The 24,440-nt window shown below is 37.5% G+C and overlaps 1 protein-coding gene across 12 annotated transcripts in view; it reads left to right on the forward strand.

The window, feature by feature from the left end:
• The window catches only part of CDK14 (cyclin dependent kinase 14), a 616,562-nt gene that overhangs the window by 207,769 nt on the left and 384,353 nt on the right, over positions 1–24,440 (forward strand). For all 12 annotated transcript variants that reach the window (XM_045497022.1, XM_045497019.1, XM_045497020.1 and 9 more), the window contains one exon: positions 1,499–1,578. In XM_045497022.1, the coding sequence (XP_045352978.1) occupies positions 1,499–1,578 (80 nt within the window). The remainder of the gene's footprint in view (positions 1–1,498; positions 1,579–24,440) is intronic.

Raw genomic sequence — 24,440 nt, forward strand, 5'->3', positions numbered from 1 at the left:
CATTTTTATCTATCAGATTGACAGAGTCAGTGGTTGGTAGCATAGTACAAGTGAAGGGGTAACAGGCGTGCCTATCATTTGCCATTGGAAGTGTAAATTGATAGAGCCTCCACATAGGATAATTTCCCAATATTCATCAGAATTAGAATTTAGATATGCACCTACATTTTGATCTTGCAGTTCCACTTTTAGGAATTTATCTTACAGATATATTTGTACATGGGTGAAATTACATGTCCAAGAATATTTATTGCCATCATTGTTTTAGTAGCAAAAATTGGGAATATGCTAAATGACCATCTGTGGAAGACTGGGATAAATAAAGTGTACTATATTTATACAAAGGAGTACTCTGTGGTCTTTCAAAAGCGGGAGAAGATTTTCTCTATGAATTTATAAGGAAGTCCCCAAATTTATTAAAAACAATGTACACTATATTCTGTATGGCATTCTGCCGCGTGTGTGTGTGTGTGTGTGTGTGTGTGTGTGTGCGCGTGCGTGTGTCTGTGTGTGTCTGTGTGTATAAATGAACAACGGTAACTGGTGACCTCAGATGCTGGGAGCTGGATGACTGAAGGAGCATGTAGCAGGAGATTTACCTTTCATCAAATGCCTTCTTGGATCTTTTACACTTTAAATGTGTGCTTGTTTTCCCAATTCTTATTAACCACGTATGCTGCTAGAAAGTAGAGCATTCAACTAGAAGACCAGTATAGATAGTCATGCTTTTGTGAACAGAATTTACTAGATAAAAAAGTTATCTGCCTAGCGCACTCTTACTTTTAATTAGAGCCGCTACATATTTAGAATGCGTCTGGAAGAACCATCTGCTTTGAATAAGTCTTGTGTAATCTTATAATAGTAAAATATTCATAACTTTTATTTTGATGATATACTGTATGTATCACAAGACACAATCAGACCAAATATAATTTTAGGAGGCTCTAGTAAAAAAAAAATGAGAAAGGGAGGAATGGGTGATATGGAGAGAGAGAAAGAACAGGGAAAAGGGAAGAGGGAAATGAGGAGAGAAGGCTGAGTGTGGAGTTTCAGACCTTGGGATTGAATGACCTCAGTTTAAGACTGAAGATGAAGACATTTCAGCCTAGGAAACAAAGGAGCAATTGGAAAAACTACGGGAGAGAGTTATTTTGACTCCTTGATTTCTAATTAATCTGAGAATAATTGATCAAGTGTGATGATTTTGATAAACACTAGTTTCATTCTGGAGGAAACATAAAGTGAATTACAGGAAACCGGTTAAATCTTGGACGAGGCAAGTGAATATTTTAAATGTGAATATTTAAAATGTGAATATTTATGATGATGATATAAAATTCCCAGCCTTACTGAAATTAACCTTGTTGTGGTGGAATAATTGAGTCATTGACATTTTCAGTGCAAAAATGCATAAAATATAAATTGTAAGGAAATTAGAGCCATAACGGGAACATATTTTCACGGATTCGCTTCTCATCTTTTCTTTTGTTTCTGCCAGAGTAAATGGGAAGTTGGTAGCCCTGAAGGTGATCAGGCTGCAAGAAGAAGAAGGTACACCTTTTACAGCTATCAGGGAAGGTAGGCGTTTTCTCTTTATCTTTGCTTTTGTGTTTGCTTGATGCTTATGGCTGTTTAAATATTACTCGCTTCTGGATATGCTGAGTTTGTAAATTATATGGTTAGATATACATTGGAATGTATAAACTGAAATTTAAAAATCAGTACCTCCTGCAATCGTATCAAGTCATGTTCAATAAAATAAGACAATCCTCCCATATACTCGGATGAGGGGAAAAAACCTCCTGCTGTGTATTGATGGTGAGACTATAACTGAGGAATTTTATATGCTTGGTTTTGTTTGCAGGGTTTCTAAACTACACATTGATTAATCTAGCATTACTTTATACTCCTGACTTTTATGAAAAGTGCTTACAAATGATGGATTCATGCTATCTTATTAGTCATTTGTATTTTTTCTCTTTTGATTTTTTTGTTCCTGTCCTTTATTATATTTTCTATTGGTTTTTCTTATTGATTTATAGATACTCTTTATATATTAGCATCATATATCTTGTAATATTTTCTTTCATTCTGTCATTTTTCTAAAAATTCCATTTATTATATAATTTGTTGCATATATATTTTTAATTTTTATGAAATAAAATTGCTTTATATTTTGCTCCATTTGTACATAGTTTCTCTACTCTCAAGAGAATAAAATATCTTTTTATTAGTGGGAACTTTTCAGTTCAGTTTCAGAACTTTTGGTATTAACAGCTTTACCCCCACTATGCTTTTAAAAAATTTTAATTCCAGCATACTTAACATTGTTTTATATTAGTTTCAGATGTACTATATAGTGATTCAACAATTCTATGCATTACTCAGTGCTCCTCATGATAAGCATATTCTTAATCCTCTGCCTTCACCTATTTCACCCATCCCCCCACTGATCTCCTCTCTGGTAGCCATCAGTTTGTTCTGTATAGTTAAGAGTCTGTTGTTTTGTTTCTCTTTGTTCATTTTTTTCTTAAATTCCAAATATAAGTGAAATCATATGGTATTTGTCTTTCTCTGACTTATTTCACCTAGCATTATACTACACCTCTATTACATTTTGAAAAGTACAAATTATCTCAACAGAAGACTTCGTTTTATTTTTTGCATTGAAGGAACTGTACCTGGTCCACAAGATAACTCTGAGTGACTTACTGCAATAAATAAATTTTTAAATGTATTGTAAATAATTTTTATTTTAAATAAAATAAATTTACCACAATAGTATTATTAAGGTATTGATGAATTAAATGTGGTCTGTCACGGGTCTGATTTGTTTCTCACAACTCTCCTTATGATTTATGTTTATTTTTGAGAGGCCTCCTTTCTCTTTTTTCACTCTCTTACCTCTCATTCTGCTTTTCATACCACTTGCATTTGATTTCCATCATTCCTACTTAACTGAAAATGTTCTTGTAAAGCTCATTAATGACCTTCTGTTGCAAAATCAAACAGACATTTCTCTGATTTTACCCAACATTTTAGCAGATCCTACATGATTAATACATTCTCTTCTGTGAAACCAGATTTTCCAAATAGGGAGCTTTCTCTCTTTCACTTGTGCTAGCTCCTTCTCCAAATATTAGGGTGTTTTAGAAAAGGAAAGTGGCCTTCTTTTCTCGAATCAACACTCTTTCTCCATATGGTTTTATTTGCTTCATGAGTTTAAATAGCAACTATAAGCTAATGTCTTATACATGCCTCTCTTTAGCTATGACCCTGTCTCTGTCTCTATTTCCATCTGCCTACCTGACATTTATGCTTGAACCCAGTATTATATGAGAAGGATAATATATCACTACCACGTAAGTCTATTCCAGGAATGCAAAGCTGGTTCAACCTTTAGAAATCAATCATTGGATAACAGTCATCCCAAAGTTAACACATCCAAATGGAACTCCTGGACCTCCACCATAACTCAAGCCATTTTTCTCTCCATATTATTAATGGCACCACCCAGTGAGCCTCCTCCACAGATCTAGTCCAAGAATGAGTCCTCTAAGTTACTTCTCTAAAAGATACCTCAAATCTGTCTACTTTTTCTTTTTTTTAAGTTTGTTCATTTATTTTGAGAGAGAAAGACTAGGGGAGGGACAAAGAGAGGGAAAGACAGAATCCCAAGCAGGTTCCATGCTGTCAGCAAGGAGCCTGATCCAGTACTTGAACTCATGAACCATGAGATCATGACCTAAGCCAAGATCAAGAGTTAGACGCTTAACCACCTGAGCCACCTAGGCACCCCTACTTTCTCTTTTTTACTGCTACCGCCAGTCCTGGGTATCATCAGTTCTAGTTTGGACCTCTGCAGTAGCTTCTTAATTGTGCTCTACACTTACCCTCTTACCTTCCTACTATCTCTTCTCTACCCTGTAACCAGTATAATCTTTTCAAAAACTGAAATCCTATTAATGTTGTCACTCCTTATTTAAAAACCTCAGTTTTAAACACTGTATGACCCATTTTTTTCCCTCAAGCTTGCCACAAGATTTCCTATGTCAGGGAACATGCTGTTCCCTGTGGTTGGAATGCTCTTCCCTGGCTCTTCTCATATGTCATGTGTCTTATGTAATGTCCTCTTTTCAGAGAAATTTCCTTTGGCCATCCTGTCTAAAATGGCAGTTGACCTTCATCTTCCCCTTCTTTACTCACCATGTCAGCATGTATTTATTTTCTTTATAGTTCTTATGGAATATGAAATTAATTATTTTCACTCCTTTCTGGTAGTATATAATATTCGTAAAATCAGGGACCCTGTCTGATTGCTCACTGCTGTATCCTCAACATCTAGCATGGTAATCTTTGCGTTTATTGTGTGACTTGAGGGAAATCATTAAACTAGTCTACAAATATGACTGAGTGTTAAACATAGTCTCTGCCTTCCAGTTGGGAGGCAGAGCATATAGATAATATATAAGTAGAGAAATAATATGATGTGGGATATCAATGCCAAATCATTTTTGAAAGATTATAAGTCCTAAAGAAATTCCTCCATTAGTCAAGTGAGGTAAGGTGTCAGATAGGTCTTGAACTAGGCATAAGAGAGATAAACAGTGAAGAGTAGATTTAGAAGTTGCAATCCAGACAGGTATAGAAAGGGAACTGACACCAGAATGCTCAATGCCTTTGCCAAATGCAGTGAATAGAAATAGTTAGGCCAAGAGTTCTCATTTGGGGGGTTGGAGTGGTTGTTGTTCCATAGGGGCTGTTTTTGTCATCACAGTAATTGGATAGTGCACCTGGCATTCGGAGCTGGGCATTCTACAATATATAGGCACGCTAATACAGAGATAGGCATAGTGCAGTCTGAGGCCCACTGCCAGTTTTTGTAAATAAAGTTTTATTTGAACACAGCATTCCCATTTATGTACTGTCTCCATCTACTTTCTTAGAGTCAAGTAGTTTGTAACAGTGTATAGTTCACAAAACCTAAAGCATATACTGTCTGGCTCTCTACAGAGTTTTTATCAGCCTCTGCTTTAATACAGTGAACTGTTGTCCCAAGTCTCATTCACCCTTTTATTTTTTTTTTTAATTTTTTCAACGTTTATTTATTTTTGGGACAGAGAAAGACAGAGCATGAACGGGGGAGGGGCAGAGAGAGAGGGAGACACAGAATCGGAAACAGGCTCCAGGCTCTGAGCCATCAGCCCAGAGCCTGACGCGGGGCTCGAACTCACGGGCCGCGAGATCGTCATTCACCCTTTTAAATGTCCTACCGAGCATTCATGCAGGTGAAAACTTGTTTATATATGTCTAAGGCTATAACCCAATTATTTCACGTGTAAACACAAACTATGTTCTGCATACATTTAATATGTACCAAAATTGCAAGAATATAACTACAGTGTAAATCAAAGGAAAATGCTACTTTGCTTTGTTTAAAACTATATTCAAATTTATTCACCATTTTGAAAAATTATGTAACTAATGACAGTACAGCTTATGTTATTTAAGTCACTAATACCACACTCTTGATCAGCCTGCATTTGTATTGTTTGTGTTCCCGCTGATTCTATATATAGATGTGAGCACCGTCCTTCATTATGTTTTATAATATAGTCATGCCTGACTATTTATATATTTAAATACATTATTATAAATTAGTTTTTATTTCTCTTTTTGCATTCTAGTTACAAATAGGATATATCAATATGTATATTAGAAATTCTATGTATAAATATTAAAATCATGTGTGTGTGCAGGTCCTGGTATCTATGAATCTCATTTCCTCGTTGTAAAGGCATCTTTATAAAATATTTGTTGTATAAAGAGAGTGCTAGGTCTACCTGAGATGAGCAATGGTTCCAATCGACCTCTGGAGGGAGGCAAGGTGAAGTACTATTTAACTATGGTAGACCTTGAGTGTTAGGGAGTAGTAAAGGGGCAAAGAGATGCTGGGCCAAGAAAGTAGCAGGAGCAAAATGAAACTCGCAGCCGTCATGCTCCCTAACAAATAGGGCACACACTAGAATTTACCAGTCTGCACTTGCTGTTGGTGCCACCCTAGGTATCCCCAGATAAGCTTGGGGACTGGCCCTGGGAAGCTGTTTTATTATAGAATGCAAGAGGCTCTGTAGCTAGGACCTTGTTTTGTGGATTAGAGAGCCTCTGAAGCCTTTTGAGCTGAGTGTATTAGGAAGATAAATCTGATACTAGGATATGGTATAGATTAGATGAGGAGGAGCCTGGACGCTGATAAATCAGCCATTCAAAGTTGTGCAGATTTGAAACTATGAGGATCTGGATTTATTAGAAAGTGGTGACAAAAAAATGATTTGTAGAGAAAGAAATGCCAGAGCAAGGTGAATTATAGGTTATAGATTATTTGAGAGGGAAACATAAATGGTTTTGAGTTTGAATGAGTAAAAAAAAAAGAGGTTCCAGAGAGAGAAATAGTTAGTGTTGCTTTTAACACTTTACAGTTTGAAAGGGCTGTTATCTAATGTAATCTTCACATTAGCCCGTTGAAGCGTTTTTGGATAGGGTTTATACTCTTCATAGAATCTGTAATATAAATATGGAAGTGAGGCTTAGAGAGGTTAGATGACTTTGTCCAAAGAGTTGGATCTTGTCCCTAGACTTTCTCAGATTCCGAAATGGTGTCCTATTAACTCTGTTGGGTAATGGATTTGGGTTTTAGACATTCTGAGTTCATGAGATGTCTATATGAAAATGTCTTCTTGGTCATGTGGGAGCATAGCTCATGAGAGTTCAGCATAAACAGTATATTTAACATGGTCCTTAGCACATTGAATAAGTATGAGATTTCTGTGGGAGAGGACTTTGAGTGAAAACAGTGAGTTAAGTTGGAAGGGAGTGTAGTGAGGTGGAAAGCCCCATTGAGAGTAAGGTCTGGAAGTCTGAGTTTCATTCTGGCTCTGTTTTTCATCACCTACCAGACAATATGGGACAAGTCACCTGTATTAGCTTTCTAGGACTCCTGTAACAAAGTGCCACAGGCTGAGTTGCTTAAACAACAAAAATTTATTATATCATAGTTCTGAGGGCTAGAAGTCTGAGGTCAAGGTATCAGGCTCTTCCCTCAGAAAGCCATGAGGGAAGGATGTGTTTCAAGCCTTTCTCCTTGGCTTATAGATGGCCGTCTTCTCTCTGTGTGTTCACATCATCTTCCCTCTGTACCTGTGTTCAGTTTCTTTTTCTCATAAGGACACCAGTCATACTGGATTAGGGCCCACTCTAATTATCTCACTTTAACTTATTACCTCTGAAAACCCCCTCTATTCAAGTACAGTCACATTCTGAGGTTCTGGGTTAGGACTTCAACATATGAATTTTGGGGACACAATTCCATCCGTAACACCACGTAATGGCTTTAGGCCTCAGTAACCCTGGTTGTGGAATACGGGAGTTGGTTTGTGCCATTTAGTAGGAACCATTTCCCTCTATGTTATGGTTTTGATTTCCCAAACTCAGAATTTTGAATACCATGGAAATCAGGGAATGCCACAAGAATTGTCGAGGCCTGGAGGAACAGATCACAAAACGACATTGTGTTTTCCATTGAGTAAAATATTTTGCAGTTGCCTAATACAATCTGATTTCTTGATGATGTTTAATGGAGATGATCCTATAGTAAGAAAAAGTAAATGCTCGGTCAGTTTTGGTGATTTGCTCCCCTTTTACCTTCTCATTTCCACCTTTCATAGTCTTATTTTTCTTATTATTTCTGCTATGTGTGTGTGGAAGCAAAAAGTAGTACCATTGCTCCTTTTTTTTTTTTTTCTTGAGTAGGCTTCACACCCCATGCAGAGTCCAGTGCGGGGCTTGAACTCACCACCCTGAGATCAAGACCTGAGCTGAGATCAAGAGTCGGACACTTAACAGTGTGAGCCACCCAGGTGCCCCACCATTGCTCCCCTTTGCTATTAATAATTCGTGCACAATAACTCCTCTGTGTATCTGGTGGCAGACCTTGAAAGATTTAGGATGACGGTGAGTGATGTCTGGGACATGTTCATGTTTGCATCTTTACATTGATGAGTGTGTGGCATGGCTTGTTCAATTGAGATGAAGCACTTTAATTTGAGTTTGCCTCTTTTCTGCTGTTTTGGTCCATTTCCTCACTCACAAAATGTCAACAGCAGGGAAATTTCAAAGTAGGAAAGCAGTATGCCCAGAAAAGTAGTTTTCAAGTGGCTGCTTGCCACGTATAAGCTTACCTGGGAATTTAGATTTTAACACATAATTTTCACCTAAAGTAGAAGTACTTGTCAGCAACTCTAATCTTACCTGGATTTATGTCCAAAGGTGCACTTTGAATTTTATCTCAGAGCTAGAGGGCTTACTGGCTTAATTTGGGTTCAGGTGCTTTGAGACTCATTCTATTTTCAATGGCAGCTAAGAAGAATTACGCAGCAGTGCGATGGCTGGTTTTTCTCTTTCTTATTTTTATATGATATCATTGTGGTTTTTGATGGTATTGATAGAGTCAGGAGATACTGGGATATCTGAGATACTGGGATGGTTTGAAAGCGAGTAGATAAGTCTCTTAGGATATCCCATCTTTAAAAACAACTTCAGAATGTCTGTATTCTTACTCTGTGATATTATATTCTAGATGTTCAACAGTTTTTTTTTTTTGTCTTAGATTCGCCCAGAGAAAGAATGGAAGTAAGGGAACCAATTATCATCTTTTGTGAATTTTTGAATATCTAATAGTTTCCTTTGCCAAGAACTATGTTAAAGAGAAATCTAGATATTCTAAAAGAACAAAAATTAAAATACTAACAGTATCAATGGACAATATTTAGTATGTGCTTATGTACTATACATATACAGCTAGGGCCTTGTCCCATTTAATCCCCACGAAACCCTCTAAGGTGTGCATTTTCATTATTTCTAATTTTTAAGTTAATTTTTTAAAGTAATCTCTAGATCCAATATGGGGCTCGAACTCACAATCCCGAGATCAAGAGTTGCATGCTCTTCCGACTGAACCAGCCAGGCACCCCTCATTATTTCCATTTTAAAGTGAGAGCCATGGAGACATTAAGTCACTTGCCCAAGGTCACAGCTAGTGTGTGGTAAAACTAAAAGTTCAACCTGGACAGTCGCACTTGAGTCCACACTCAAACATACACTCTAAAACAGAGATTTTAAGTAGAAAATTTGAATTCATGCTTCATTTTTGTTTCATGCAGAGGGTTGCCTTATTGCCATTAAATTAAGGTAAACAAAAGTTTTTGGGGGGGATGTAGTGAAAAAGCTTTTTTATAAAAGCAAAAGCACATTATTCATTAACAATAGGGGAGCAACCTCCATGTAGAACAGGGGAAGGTCAACAACAGGAGAGGAGAAATGGCTCCGTGAGTGTTAAGTTAAGGGAAAGTAGTATGTAAGCATGCAGAAGGAAAAGAACCCTATGATGGTAAACTATATAGTATGGAACTCATCATTTGCATGTGTATATTTTTTAAAATACACATCTGAATAGTCTCATATGTTTCACTCGGCTTTTCTCTCTATTCCTCTCTCTACCCTTTTTCAGAAACTGAATCTTTTCTTTGGTTTATTCCTCAGTTGATTTCTTGCCTTGGAGGAAAAAAAATCCATTCTATTAGGGAAACATTGTAGTTTTCTAATAAAAATTAAGATACTCAAGAAGGCAAAGGTAAATAAAAAATCAAAGAGGGCATTAAGAAAGAAAGATAACCTCTTTCATTTGGAAACAAATTGCTAGGAAAACGAATAATTGATCCTTTAATTGCCAATCAATTATATAATTGTAATTTAAGTATATAGCCAAAATATTTTTTTTTCAACGTTTATTTATTTTTTTTGGGACAGAGAGAGACAGAGCATGAACGGGGGAGGGGCAGAGAGAGAGGGAGACACAGAATCGGAAACAGGCTCCAGGCTCTGAGCCATCAGCCCAGAGCCTGACGAGGGGCTCGAACTCACGGACCGCGAGATCGTGACCTGGCTGAAGTCGGACGCCTAACCGACTGCGCCACCCAGGCGCCCCTAGCCAAAATATTTTTAATAGTATAATATATATGTATGATGTATATGGTATATGTTAAATATATGGTATACATTTATTTAATAGTACGGTAAGTTTGGTAAGTCTTATAGTACAGTCAATTGGGTACCTAAGCTATTGATATTATTTTTAGAAATTTGTTAGTTATGAAAAAGAAAATAAGGCCGCTTTTAACTGAACCATTAAAAATTTTGGTGTTTGACTACTATTTGATTTTATTCATCACATCTGTCATATACCACAGCCTCTTTATTTATTTTTGTTGGTTTTTTTTAACGACACAATTTTTTTTCTTGCACGTGTCTGATATGATTGCTTGCAAAGACTGAATGTCAGGTTTAATATCCTTAGTTATGATTTAGTTGGTAATTAATCAATCTGAGTTTTGCGTTTTGCATTTCATGTTTGAGGTGTTGCATTACTTTCCTAGGGCTTCCTTAATGAATTGCCACAGACTTAGTGCCTTAAAAGAACAGAAATTTATTCTCCCAAAGTTCTGGAGGCTAGTGTCTCATCCTAGCTTCCAGTGGCTTCCAGCAATTCTTGATATTCCTTGCCTTGCTGCTGCATCATTACAATTTCTGCCTCTGTCTTCATATGGCCTTCTTCCTTGTGTGTCTCCTCTGGTTTTTATAAGGACACCAGTTGTTGGATTTGGCGCCTGCCCCAGTGGAGTATCGCTTCATCTTAACTTAGCTAATTATGTCCTATTTGCAAATAGTGTCACATTTTGAGGTTCTCCTGGACATGTATTTTTGGGAGACATCCATTTCTTCCTTCTTCCTTGACTTGGAATCTCTCACTTGGCCTCCTAGAAACTGAACCAAGAAGGTGGGCACTGATGAGAAGAGGGGTTCCTGGAACATAATCTTAGACAGCAGCGCTGGGGAGGGGGAGACAGGGCAGCCATTTGTTCCCCTGTTTATATTTTATCAATGTCAGTGTTTTGAATTGTTCATCATCTTATAATGATTACTGGATTAATAAGTGGATTATAACCACAATTCTTACTGAGTCTTTTCCTTATGCTATTGCAACATCTGACCTTACGCAGTGGGTGACAAATTAAATGAGGTCTCTTTCAAGGGTCTTAATCATTCTTAGGATTCAGCAATTCTGTGCTCAGCTTAGAAATTTCTGAATTCTGGTGTTTTATGGGCATTTATTAAAGGCACTAATTGTGTCAAAATGTTTGAGATATATTAATCCTGTATGAGCTAATTAGGAAGTTAAGTTAGATTTTAGAGATCACCTTGTCCAGGGATTTCTCAATTGCATGCTGGTAGTGTTCAGGCTACATGTTTGACTGTTAAGGTTGTTGTTAACCAATTGGATAAATGACCAGCAAGAATCCATTTCACCTTGTGGTTAAGAGCCTGGGCTCTGAAGCCCAACTGCCTGGATTCAAACTTGACCTCCATCCCTAAGTGTGATTTTGAACAAGCCTGATAAACTTTCTGTGCCTCAATTTCCCCACCTGTAAAAGAAGGATAAAAATACTTCTAACCTCATAAGATTGTTGGGCTGTTCCATTCATTAAATATAAACATGAGGTCACAAAATAGAAATAATCAAGGAAGCATGGATATTTCTTGGAAATAAAAAATACATTAACAAAGATTAAAAGTTCAGGGTATGATTTGGATGGTAAACTCAAACAAAACTTGCAAAAGATCAAGAGTTATTGTGTTTGGGCTCTAACTCTTGATCTCAGATCAGGTCTTGATCTCAGGGTCCTGAGTGCAAGCCCAGTGTTGGGCTCCCCACTGGGTGTGATGCTTATTTAAAACAAAACAAAAACAAACAAAACAAAACAAAGCAAAACAATTTTTGTCTCATATCTCCTTGAAAGTAAGTGTATAGTACCTTTGAATTTTTTTTCTGTTACTGTCTCTGTTTTATTTTGTCTGTTTATCTGTTTTGTTCTGTTTTTTTAATATTCATTTTACTTTTTTAATGTTTATTTATTTATTTATTTTTGAGAGAGAGAGAGAGAGAGGGAGAGAGGTGGGGTGAGGGGCAGAGAGAGAATGAGACAGAATCCCAGGCAGGCTCCACACTGTCAGCAGAGAGCCCGACACTGGACTTGAACTCACGACCTGAGTGATCATGACCTGAGCCGAAATCAAGAGTCTGTGCTTAACAACTGAGCCACCCAGGTGCCCCTATTTATTTTAGAGAGAGAGAGAGAGGGAGAGAGAGAGAGAGAGAGAGAGAGAGAGAGAGATAGTGAGATAGTGCATGGGAGAGAGCACATGTTGCGGGGAGAAGGAGAGAAAGAGAGAATCCCAAGCTGGCTCTGCACTGCCAGCTCAGAGCCCAATGTGGGGCTTGAACTCAACCCTGAGATCATGACCTGAGCTGAAATCAAGAGTCTAATGCTTAACTGACTGAGCCACCCAGGTGCCCCTATTTTGTTCTGTTTATTGTTGGAAGTATCTGTCAGCTGCTTGGAGATCTTGATCATCAACTCATATTTAACAATGAGATACTAATATGCTGACTGGAAGCTCTGGGTTCTTGGGTAGGGAATGTTGGCTGGTGAGCTTCACCGTAGGGTGACTGAGGTGGGCTAGCCAGTTTTTTTTTCTCACAGCCCCTCAGTTGTCACTATGTGGGAATCTTTTCTTGGAAAGAGGCTTAAGTTTCTATAGGAAAGGATTATTTAATGTCTTGTCCAGAGGATTTAAGTTTTCTGCCCACAATTTGGGGATTGGTAAGAGATAGAGGTTGTGGGGAGTCTGGCCTTTCCACATGCAGATCTTTACTGAATCTCCCTATTTCTAGGTCAGGTAATGCAACTAGTTTAGAGGGACTAAAAGATATTGAAGTGCTTAGGGCAAAAAATGATGAGGCTCTGTAGAAAGGCCTTGGCAGGAGATGGGTGTGTTTGGCAAGGACTCAAGAGGGATACCTGGTAGGTCTTGGCATTTGACTGGACATGGAGCTTGATGGAGATGAGGATATTCAGAATATTCCAGGATTTGGGCACTCATGAATAGTTATTAGATAGTGGAACTAATAATAAGAAAGACAGTACAGAGCAGGGGAGGTTACATAAAGGGAAAGATAATAAATTCAATCCTGACGTGTTAAGTTTGAGATCTGGTCTTCATGTGGCAATTGTTTATATGAGGGTGCAGTTTAGATAACACATCGGTTGTAGCTAAATTGGGAGCCTTACCCAACACTTCCAAGTACATGATCTCATCACTCTTTCAACTTTGCAAAGAAGATTGATGTTATCTTCGTTTTAGTAATTAAGAACCTGAGATCTACAGAGATTTTTGTCCAAAGTCATACAAATAAGTGGCAAATTTGGAGTCCAGCTTGGATCTTCTACCCAATTCCCGGGCCAGTGCCTGACACCTGATAGTAACTCAGTACATGTTCAGTGAGTGAGTGAATGAATAGGTGGGTGAATAAACTCCAAATCATTTATTTATTTTTTTTTCTGCTGTACTGCACCACTTTTGAGACAGAAACATCTATGATCAAAATTGTATATGGATTCATTTCAGGCTGCTAAGCAGACAGGTGGAGTTGGGAAATCTCCATATAGCAAGTCGTTAAATGTTGAGTCTTGGTGAAGACTATGCCACTAGCTACATGATCATAAGTGAGTCACTTAATGTATTTAATTGGAAGTTTCTTCATCTTTGAAACTATATCAACTTATAGCTTCACAATTAAAATAATAGTACCAGCATGAATCATTACCTGGATAAAGGATCCTTAATTGTATCATCAGTATGCTTCATACACATATGCTCTACTGTGCTGCACATTTATTGTGTTTAAAATATTTCTTTTAAACCCTGTAATAATAATCCTTTATGTCTGTCACTGAAAAAATTAACATGAATTGCTCAGAGCAATTGACAATTGACAGACAAGTTTTTTTTTTTTAAATGGAAGATAAAAATCCATGAGTCTAGACTTTGATTTTAAGTAAGCTTATGTAAATTGCCAAAATTGTTATTCTTTGTAAGTGTGGGTAATTTGATGGGTGTCTGCCAACTGATATCAACAAAAAATTTGCAAGCTGTTAGATCATATGACTTTAAAAACTATGAAAATCGTATGTATGTTTTCTTTTGCATGTCTTTAATTTTAAAGGATAAAGTTTTTTAATGAAGTAACTTATTTTTTGTCTGCTTTATGTCTCTAAAAATTTTATATTGCATTTTGTTCTATTTTATATGGAAATAGAGATTACAAATTATATTTGGAAATATAAATATTTTATTGGAAATATAAATTGAGCTATCATATATTTATATTTAAAATATTTTTTAGGATTATGTAACTAGTTCTAATCTGAAGGCATTTATAATTGGCTAAAATTCTCCATAGACTTTTTCAGTACCTACTATGCTCACCTTCTAAAAATACTGTCTCATTTAATTCTCACAACAATCCTGTGTTATATACAGATATTAATATCTCCATATTACAGAGGAGGTAATTGAGGCCTGGAGATAATAAATTGTTCTGTGTCACACAAATTACTAGTAAACAAGTTAGGATTTTAACTGGGGTCTTTTAACTGAAATGTTTGTTTCAAAGATGGTACTTTCTTCCCTTCAGAATTTCTAATGTAAAAAAGTCATGGAAGTCCATAAGGTATGTGTAAACTGCTTTTCTTGACAGTATTATTAATGCTACTACAAGTTGCTTTGTAAAAATTCAATCCACTGGCAACTCTGTTACTTCTCAGAAGTTTCATTGTTGCTGCCTAAATAAACTATGTATGATCTATTAATAGAAATAGTCAAAGGGTGACAAACTCTGAACATAAATTAATTCATGACCAGTGCCTTGAGTAAAACAGAATTTAATGTAATTTATCTTAAAGATCAAGATTAAGGTATATCCTTTAATGTAGAGGAACAGTCAAGGACAATAGTAAACAAGGAGACTTTAATATTCATTAAAAAATACATATGTCGGGGCGCCTGGGTGGCTCAGTCGGTTAAGTGTCCGACTTCGGCTCAGGTCATGATCTCGTGGTTCATGAGTTCAAGCCCCGCGTCGGGCTCTGTGCTGACAGCTCAGAGCCTGGAGCCTATTTCAGATTCTGTGTCTCCCTCTCTCTCTCTGACCCTCCCCCGTTCATGCTCTGTCTCTCTCTGTCTCAAAAATAAATAAACGTTAAAAAAAAATTAAAAAAAAAAATACATATGTCATGTATATTGGAAAGGAACTTGACAGTTTCAGAAAGAGAGGAGAGAGAGAGGGAGCAAAAACATATTTGAAGGAATAATAGCCAAAAACTTGCTAAAATTGTTGAAAAATAGAGTTAATCTATTAATTCCTGAAGATAAATGAACTCCAATTACGAGAAACAAAAAGAGACCCACACTTAGAACGATCATAGTCTAATTGTTGAAGACAAAGAGAAAAACTTGAAAGCAATAGGAGAAAGCAACTCATTACATTCAGGAGGAAAAAAAAATGTACGTTTAAGATCTAACCTGTTATCTAAACTGGTGAAGGCAGGAGGCAATGCAATAACATTCAAACTGCTTAAAAACAAAACAAAACAAAACAACCTGTAAATCCAAAATTCCACATCTAACAAAAAATACCCTTCAAAAATGAAAGTTAAAGATATTTTCAGATTAGCCACAAATTAGGAGAAAATATTCTCAAATATTATATCTGATAAAAGATTTATATCCAAAATATAAAAATTATATGAAAAGTTCCAAAACTCAACAGTTAGAAGACCTCCCCCGATTTTTAAATGGGAAAATAATTTGAATATATATTTCACCAAAGAATACGTATCAGTGGCTAAAAAGCCCAGGAAGCGATGCTCAAAGTTGCTAGTCATGTACTAAATGAAAAAACCAATCCGTGAGTACGGAATGTTTTTCCATTTCTTTGTATCTTCTTCAATTTCCTTCATAAGCTTTCTATAGTTTTCAGCATACAGATCTTTTACATCTTTGGGTAGGTTGATTCCTCAGTATTTTATGATTCTTGGTGCAATTGCAAATGGGATCAGTTTCTTTATTTGTCTTTCTGTTGCTTCATTATTAGTGTATAAGAATGCAACTGATATCTGTACATTCATTTTGTATCCTGCGACTTTGCTGAATTCATGTATCAGTTCTAGCAGACTTTTGGTGGAGTCTGTAGGGTTTTCCACGTATAATATCATGTCATCTGCAAAAAGTGAAAGCTTGACTTCATCTTTGCCAATTTTGATGCCTTTGATTTCTTTTGTTGTCTGATTGCTGATGCTAGAACTTCCAACACTATGTTAAACAACAGCGGTGAGAGTGGACATCCCTGTTGTGTTACTGATCTCGGGAGGGAAGCTCTCAGTTTTTCCCCATGGAGGATGATATTAGCTGTGGGCTTTTCATAAATGGCTTTTATGATGCTTAATTATATTCCTTCTATCCCGATTTTCTCGAGGGTTTTTATTAAGAAAGGATGCTGAATTTTGTCAAATGCTTTTTCTGCATCGATTGACAGGATCATATGGTTCTTATCTTTTCTTTTATTAATGTGATGTATCACATTGATTGATTTGTGAATGTTGAACCAGCCCTGCAGCCCAGAAATGAATCCCACTTGATCATGGTGAATAATTATTTTTATATGATGTTGAATTCGATTTGCTGGTATGTTGTTGAGAATTTTTGTATCCATATTCATCAGGGATATTGGCCTATAGTTCTCTTTTTTTGCTGGGTCTCCATCTGGTTTGGGAATCAAAGTAATGTTGGCTTCATAGAATGAATCTGGAAGTTTTCCTTCCCTTTCTGTATTTTGGAACAGCTTGAGAAGGATAGGTATTATCTCTGCTTTAAATGTCTGGTAGAATTCCCCAGGGAAGAAGTGTCAATGCTACCCAAAGCAATCTACACATTCAATGCAATCCCAATCAAAATTGCACCAGCATTCTTCTCGAAGCTAGAATAAGCAATCCTAAAATTCATGTGGAACCACAAAAGACCCCTAATAGTCAAAGTAATATTGAAGAAGAAGACCAAAGAGGGAGGCATCACAATCCCAGACTTTAGCCTCTACTACAAAGCTGTAATCATCAAGACAGCATGGTGTTGGCACAAAAACAGACACATAGACCAATGGAATAGAATAGAGACTCCAGAATTGGACCCACAAAAGTATGGCCAACTAATCTTTAACAAAGCAGGAAAGAATATCCAATGGAAAAAAGACAGTCTCTTTAACAAATGGTGCTGGGAGAACTGGACAGCAACATGCAGAAGGTTGAAACCAGACCACTTTCTCACACCATTCACAAAAACAAACTCAAAGTGGATAAAGGACCTGAATGTGAGACAGGAAACCATCAAAACCCTAGAGAAGATAGCAGGAAAAAACCTCTCTGACCTCAGCCGCAGCAATTTCTTACTTGAAAGGCAAGAAATTAAAAGCAAGGGAATTAAAAGCAAAAGTGAACTATTGGGACCTCATGAAGATAAAAAGCTTCTGCACAGCAAAAGAAACAATCAACAAAACTGAAAGGGAACCTACGGAATGGGAAGAGATATTTGCAAATAACGTATCAGACAAAGGGCTAGTATCCAAAATCTATAAAGAGCTCACCAAACTCCACACCCGAAAAACAAAGAATCCAGTGAAGAAATGGGCAGAAAATATGAATAGACACTTCTCTAAAGAAGACATCCAGATGGCCAACAGGCACATGAAAAGATGCTCAACGTCAGTCCTCATCAGGGAAATACAAATCAAAACCACACTGAGATATCACCTCACGCCAGTGAGACTGGCTAAAATGAACAAATCAGGAGACTATAGATGCTGGCGAGGATGTGGAGAAATGGAAACCCTCTTGCACTATTGGTGGGAATGCAAACTGGTGCAGCCACTCTGGAAAACAGTGTGGAGGTTCCTCAAAAAATTAAAAATAGATCTACCCTATGACCCAGCAATAGCACTGCTAGGAATTTAACCAAGGGATACAGGGATACAGGAAATGATGCATAGGGGCACTTGTACCCCAATTTTTATAGCAGTACTTTCAACAGTAGCCAAACTATGGACAGAACCTAAATGTCCATCAACTGATGAATGGATAAAGAAATTGTGGTTTATATACACAATGAAATACTGCGTGGCAATGAGAAGGAATGAAATATGGCCTTTTGTAGCAATGTGGATGGAACTGGAGAGTGTTATACTAAGTGAAATAAGTCATACAGAGAAAGACATACCATGTGTTTTCACTCTTACGTGGATCCTGAGAAACTTAACAGAAGACTGTGGGGGAGGGGAAGGAAAAAAAAAAGTTAGAGAGGGAGGGAGCCAAACCATAAGAGACTCTTAAAAACTGAGAATAAATTGTGGGTTGATGGGGGGTGAGAGGGCGGGGAAAGTGGGCGATGGGCATTGAGAGGCACATGTTAGGATGAGCACTGGGTGTTGTATGGAAACCAATTTGACAGTAAATTTCATATTTAAAAAAAAAGTAATAAGAAAAAAGAAAAAACATAGTAAGATGTGACCATATTAGTCAAGAAGACCAACAATACCAACTGTTGACAAAGGATGTGGATAAACTGGAACCCTCACACTTTGCTGGTGGGAATATCAAATGGTACAGCCACTTTGAAAAACATTTTATCAGTTTTTAAAAATTGAATATGAGATTACCATTCAACCCAGCATTTCCACTTCTGGGTATCGTATCATCTCCCCAGGAAAAAGGAAATCATACTTGTGCACAAAGACGTGTACATGAATGTTCCTAACATTACCAGGCTGAATAGTCAAAAATAAGGAAACAATCCAAATGTCTGTCAACTTTCAAATTGATAAACAAAATGTCAAATATCCATACAGCAGTAAAAAGAAGTTGACTACTGATAACATGGTTCAGCATGTTTGAACCTTAGAAACATTGTGTTTGGTTATATAAGCCTGGTTGTGTATACATACAGTTCCCAGAGGAGCCAAATCTATGAGGATAGAAAACAGACCCATGGTTGCCTGCAGCTAGAGCTGGGAGTGGGCATTGACAGTAAACTGTCACCCACTCTCAGGTGAAATGAAATTGTTCCTGTGCTAGATTGTTTTCATGATTTGACAAATCTGAGTTGTATTGGCCGTAGAACTCTGTAAATTCACTAAAAATCATTAAATTTTATACTTACAGTGGGTATATTTTATGGTTTATCAATTATACCTCAAATAAATTTTCTCCTAATTTTATTAAAATGTGTATTTATAGGCTTAGCTAAAAATAGAAGGCAATGTGTTAACACTAGTGATCATGAAGTGTTTAATTATTCATGAATAATTAATTATTACATTGTAAAATCTATAAAATCATTGTCTCTTTCTTCCAGTTCCTCTAAACTTGCGTTATTTTTATTGTCAGAAATAAAACTTATTTTGTTGACTGTAAAAACTGACCCCTCCTATTTTTAAAGACCTTAAAATTTATTAGTGGAGAAAAATAAACATGTGGTCAGCTGAATTATAGGAGTGTTATTACGTGTTGGCGGAAGAGTGAGAGGAAAACTCTTGGTTAAGTCAAAGAGCTGTTAACCTAATGATGGACACGGTTGCACCTGAGCAATGTTGTTGGGTCACATTTTACATCAGAACTTAAAAAAAAAGTTATTCCAGTGACTTGTCAGAAGTTGTCTTCTAGTTCGCAGCGTTGACATCAGTTCTGCTACAGCCTCATCATTCCAGGAGGGCAGAGGACAAGGAATAGCAGCCATGTCGAATTGACCTGCCCTCACCACTGGAAAGGAGGAAAAGAGGCGCCCTGCAAGGTTGCAGTGAAAAGCCTTTTGAAGTCTTATGTCACTGCTGTCAGTTTTTGACAAACAACTTTAATCACAACATACTGTTTGTTTAGTGCGATCAAATAACCCAGTACGCGCAAAGTATCACTGTGTAATTTATGCAGCCAAGAAACTGACTGAAAATGACAACTGACAGGTTGAACTCCTAGGACCCCAGAGTGCAGGAGCAGGCTGGGAAGCTCTGTCTTGAAGGAAGGAAGGTTCCTTGCCCTTTCTCAAGCCTGAGTCCTCCCAGCCTCTCCGCAACTCTGCTTTCACCATCTTTGAAGAACTTGTTAAAGTGCTCTCTCTTCCCAGAAACCTTGCTGGCTTTCACAGAAATAATCTTTTTCTTTCTGCGCTGGTTTGGCTTGCTTTGTTGTTGTTGTTGTTGTTGTTGCTGCTGCTGTTGTTGTTTTTCACTTAAAAAATATTTATTTTTAGGGGCGCCTGGGTGGCGCAGTCGGTTAAGCGTCCGACTTCAGCCAGGTCACGATCTCGCGGTCCGTGAGTTCGAGCCCCGCGTCGGGCTCTGGGCTGATGGCTCAGAGCCTGGAGCCTGTTTCCGATTCTGTGTCTCCCTCTCTCTCTGCCCCTCCCCCGTTCATGCTCTGTCTCTCTCTGTCCCAAAAATAAATAAACTTAAAAAAAAAAAATTATTTTTAAAAGCATGAGAGAACACAAGTGGGGAGAGGGGCAGAGAGAAAAGGAGACAGAATTCAAAGCAGGCTCCAGGCTCTGAGCTGTCAGCACAGAGCCTGTCATGGGGCTTGAACTCATTAACCATGAGATCATGACCTGAGTCAAGTCAAGTGCTTAAAACGAGTGAGCCGCCCAGGAGCCCCTGGCTTGCTTCTTTTGTTGTTGTTTTTTCGCCTATATACTTACCTCTTTTCATTTAGTTCTAACATTTACGTTATACTTTATGATACAGTCAGTTGTGTTTAATTGTAAACTATCTGTAACCCCCTCGGCCTATATATACTTTATATACCCCCTGGGCCTTTTATATACAGGGTTGTGATGTGAAGCAAGCATTGACTTAGTGATAGCCTAGATCTTTCCCTATTGTCAGTGAAATGGAACTAAAACCCAGAGTCCAGTTAGCATTGTAATGGAATTTAAGCAGTAATGAAAAGTGCCATGGTAGTTTTTGAATTAGAAGATAAAGAGATCTCTGGTGTGGTGGTGGAAGAGATGGGATTTGGACTGAACTTAAATGATAGTGGGTAATTTGTTCAGGCTGCTGTAACAAAATACCAGAGACCTGGTAGCTTATAAACAGCAGACATTGCTCACGGTTCTGGAGGCTGTAAATCTGAGATGGGGGTGTCGGTATGGTCGGGGGAGGGCCTTTTCCAGGTCTCTGACTTCTCCTTATACTCTAATAGGGTGGAAGAAACCTCTGTGGGGATCTTTTTTTTAAGGACATGAAATTTACCTCCCAAAAGCCCCACCTTTGGATGTTAGGATTACAACATACGAATTTTGAAAAGAAAGCACCAACCATAGCAGATAGGTAGGATTCATATACAAAGAAATGAACAGAGAAAGGCATGCCTGCCAGGGTAGCTGCCTAAGGTAGGAAATACCTCTTCTCCACCCCACCCAACCCTATCACTAGTCTCACTGGCAGAGAGGAATTTAAATCTTTTTTTTTTTTTTTTTTTTTTTTTTTTTTTGGAGAGAGAGAGGGAGCACTCAAGCAAGGGAAAGGGGCAGAGGGAAACAGGGAGGGAGGGAGAGTGAGAGGAAGAGAGGGAGAGGGAGAGAGAGAATCTTAAGCATTAAGCAGGCTCCATGATGAGTGTGGACTTAGGGCCCCTGGGACCCATGACCCTGGGATGATGACCTGAGCCAAAATCAAGAGTTAGATGCTCAAGAGACTGAGCCACCCAGGTGCCCCAAGGAATTTAAATCTCTTGACAGTGGGTGTGTTGCCCCTAAACATTTTCTGTTGAAAACTCTGGCTGTTGTTTTGTTCACTGTTATTCTACTAAAAGATAATCTGGGTGTATGTTCTATGCAAAGTGTTAGTTTCTAGGACTTCTGAGGTTTTTTGAAATGTTTTTTGTCACTGTCACGTGTTACTATAGCATGAGTTTGATTGTTGATGCCGGATCATCAATATGGCCAGGGTGTCTGGGATAATTGATGAGGAAAAAACCCTAGAGACCCAGGGATCCATAAGTGTATGTCATGAAGCATGGGAAAGAGAATATAGAACAAGACACTGAAAAGGAAGCATGTGTCTAGTCGAGGGGATTAGTAAGGAGCCAAGAACAATTTGAGTGTCTTAAGGGGAGTTGAGGAGGACAGAACCATTTACAGAAACAGGATGCTGGAAGTGGCAACAATTTTAGGGTTAGAGAGATTGAATAGATGTTATTTACATATGCTGAACTTGAGGTGATAGCTCTTTATCTCAGTAAAAATCACTCAACATAGGACTGTAGAGCTGAGAGGAACTTTAGTGATTATTGTCATCTGGTTCCTTTGTTGCACAAAAGAACAAACTGAGTCCCAGAGAGTAGAGTAGGTTGTTTGAACTACCAAGATCAGGAGAGTTCAGGTCTGGAGTGAGAGTCCTGTGAGTCATTACCATAGAGAAGGTGGTCAGAGATCTGGCAGTGAATCACATTTTTAAAATGTGTTTCTCACCGCAGATTATATCTGATCTTGGTGAAATGTGCCAAAAAGCTACCTCATTTAGGTTTCTCTGTATTTCTCATTTTCTTCTGACATTTTGGAATGTGGTGGAACTCTTGAAAAGACCATCAAATAATTCCTGGTTTAATTTTTAAAAAAAGCAAATTAATACCATGTGTGGAGAAAACATACTATAGTTTATTGTGGGAAAAGTTTAGAAGTAGAAAGTTACAGGAAGTTTTAGTGTAGGACATTTATATTTTTTGGACACGTGCCATCTCAGTCAAGTCCTTGAATATACTCATAAGAATTGAACTGATAATAGCACTTTTTAAAAGCCCTAACAATTTGAACAGGGCCCAAGAAAAAGAATTAAGGGAAATAATAAGCAAGAACTTGGCAATGGTTCTGTCTTCTGTGAGTGAATTCTCCTTCCTTCTGTCCTAAAGTTTAGGGCTAGTGTGGGCAGGAACCAGCAGCAGGGGTCAGTTTTAATGATGACAGTTTGGTTTCACAGAAGTACTTATGATTATAAAATTTTCTTGATAAAGACCAGGATTAATTTTTCTGCAGTGACTTTTTTTTTTTTTCCGGTCAGAGATTTGAAGCAGTTTCCACGATGAACAGCAGATTGATTGGGTTTGTTTAAGATGACCTACATAGTGTTTTTTAAAAGATATGAATGCATAATAGTCATTTAATAAATAGTTGTCTGTGACTTTGCTTTCTAAATTCCTTTAATTATTCTATAAGATTTTTATAAAGATTGTAAGTCTTGTGGGAAGCAGTTAAACATTTCCACTCTCTTGGGGACTTCGAAGGTTGATCTAGATATAGAGTAGGTCTTTCCTTCTGCTCCTCTTATGTTAATACATCTAAAATGTTGTAGATGGTTAGTGGTAGTAAAGGGAACCAATAACTCATACCACCTATCCATTCCAACCAGCAGATTGTAAACCTGAAGGACTGATTACCAGATGGATTGAAACCCAGGTCCATCTGACTCTACAGGACAGCTCTTCCTACTGGGATGTGCTACTTCTCAGAGCAGGATTATAGTGGTTAAGACTTTACCTTTAAGTGATTTGCTATTTCACTGGCCCAGAGCCACAGACTAGAACCCCAGCTCCTACTCCAGATTTCCTTCTTTAGTCCTCTTAAGCAGAATCATGAACAACACTAAGAAGACAACTGAAACTTGCCTGACAGGGATTCACCCATTACCAATTAAATTTTGGGAACATAGATTGATCTACTACTATAGTCATCCTACTATTTCACAAAGTGATTAATGATTAATATAGCAGAACTTATTGATACTGTACATGGTGGGGTAATCAGTGCAAAAGAAATTATTTTTAAAGTGTTGCTCTATCATGGGAGCTAAATCAAACTGAAAATAGAAAAATATGAAAGTATAGCTGCTTATCACACAATTTTGTTTTCTAACAAATGCATACTTGAAAGTTTTCAGAATAGGAGACTTCCAGTATCTTAGCTCCAGGTTGAAAAATGGTACTTCTAGATACTTTCTGTGTTTCCAGGTTTTTACCTCAGTAGTAGATTATTCACAATACTGAGCCAACAAGCCTATGCTATTGTAATTTCAGATTTACCTAAACCATTAAAAATAAAGTCACGAAAATATAGTAAACTTGGTTTGTTAGGGATAGTTTCCCTCAACTTTAAATTTTATGCACAAGATGGAAAAAATTGCTGGTATTAAATATGCAGTATTTGAGAGGAAGTCCTGCTTTACTTTGTTAAGTAAAAGCTTCGTCAATCTAAAATATTTTAAATAAAACAGAATCTTAAAACCCACAAAGAACAAATGGGGCAATCTTTTGTGGGTACATATATAATGTGTTACCCAAACCTTTCATTTGCTGCCATGTTATTGTACATATTGCTGTACTTGGAGCAAATATATG

This window comes from Leopardus geoffroyi, chromosome A2, assembly GCF_018350155.1.
Source record: "Leopardus geoffroyi isolate Oge1 chromosome A2, O.geoffroyi_Oge1_pat1.0, whole genome shotgun sequence".
Taxonomy (NCBI): Eukaryota; Metazoa; Chordata; class Mammalia; order Carnivora; family Felidae; genus Leopardus; species Leopardus geoffroyi.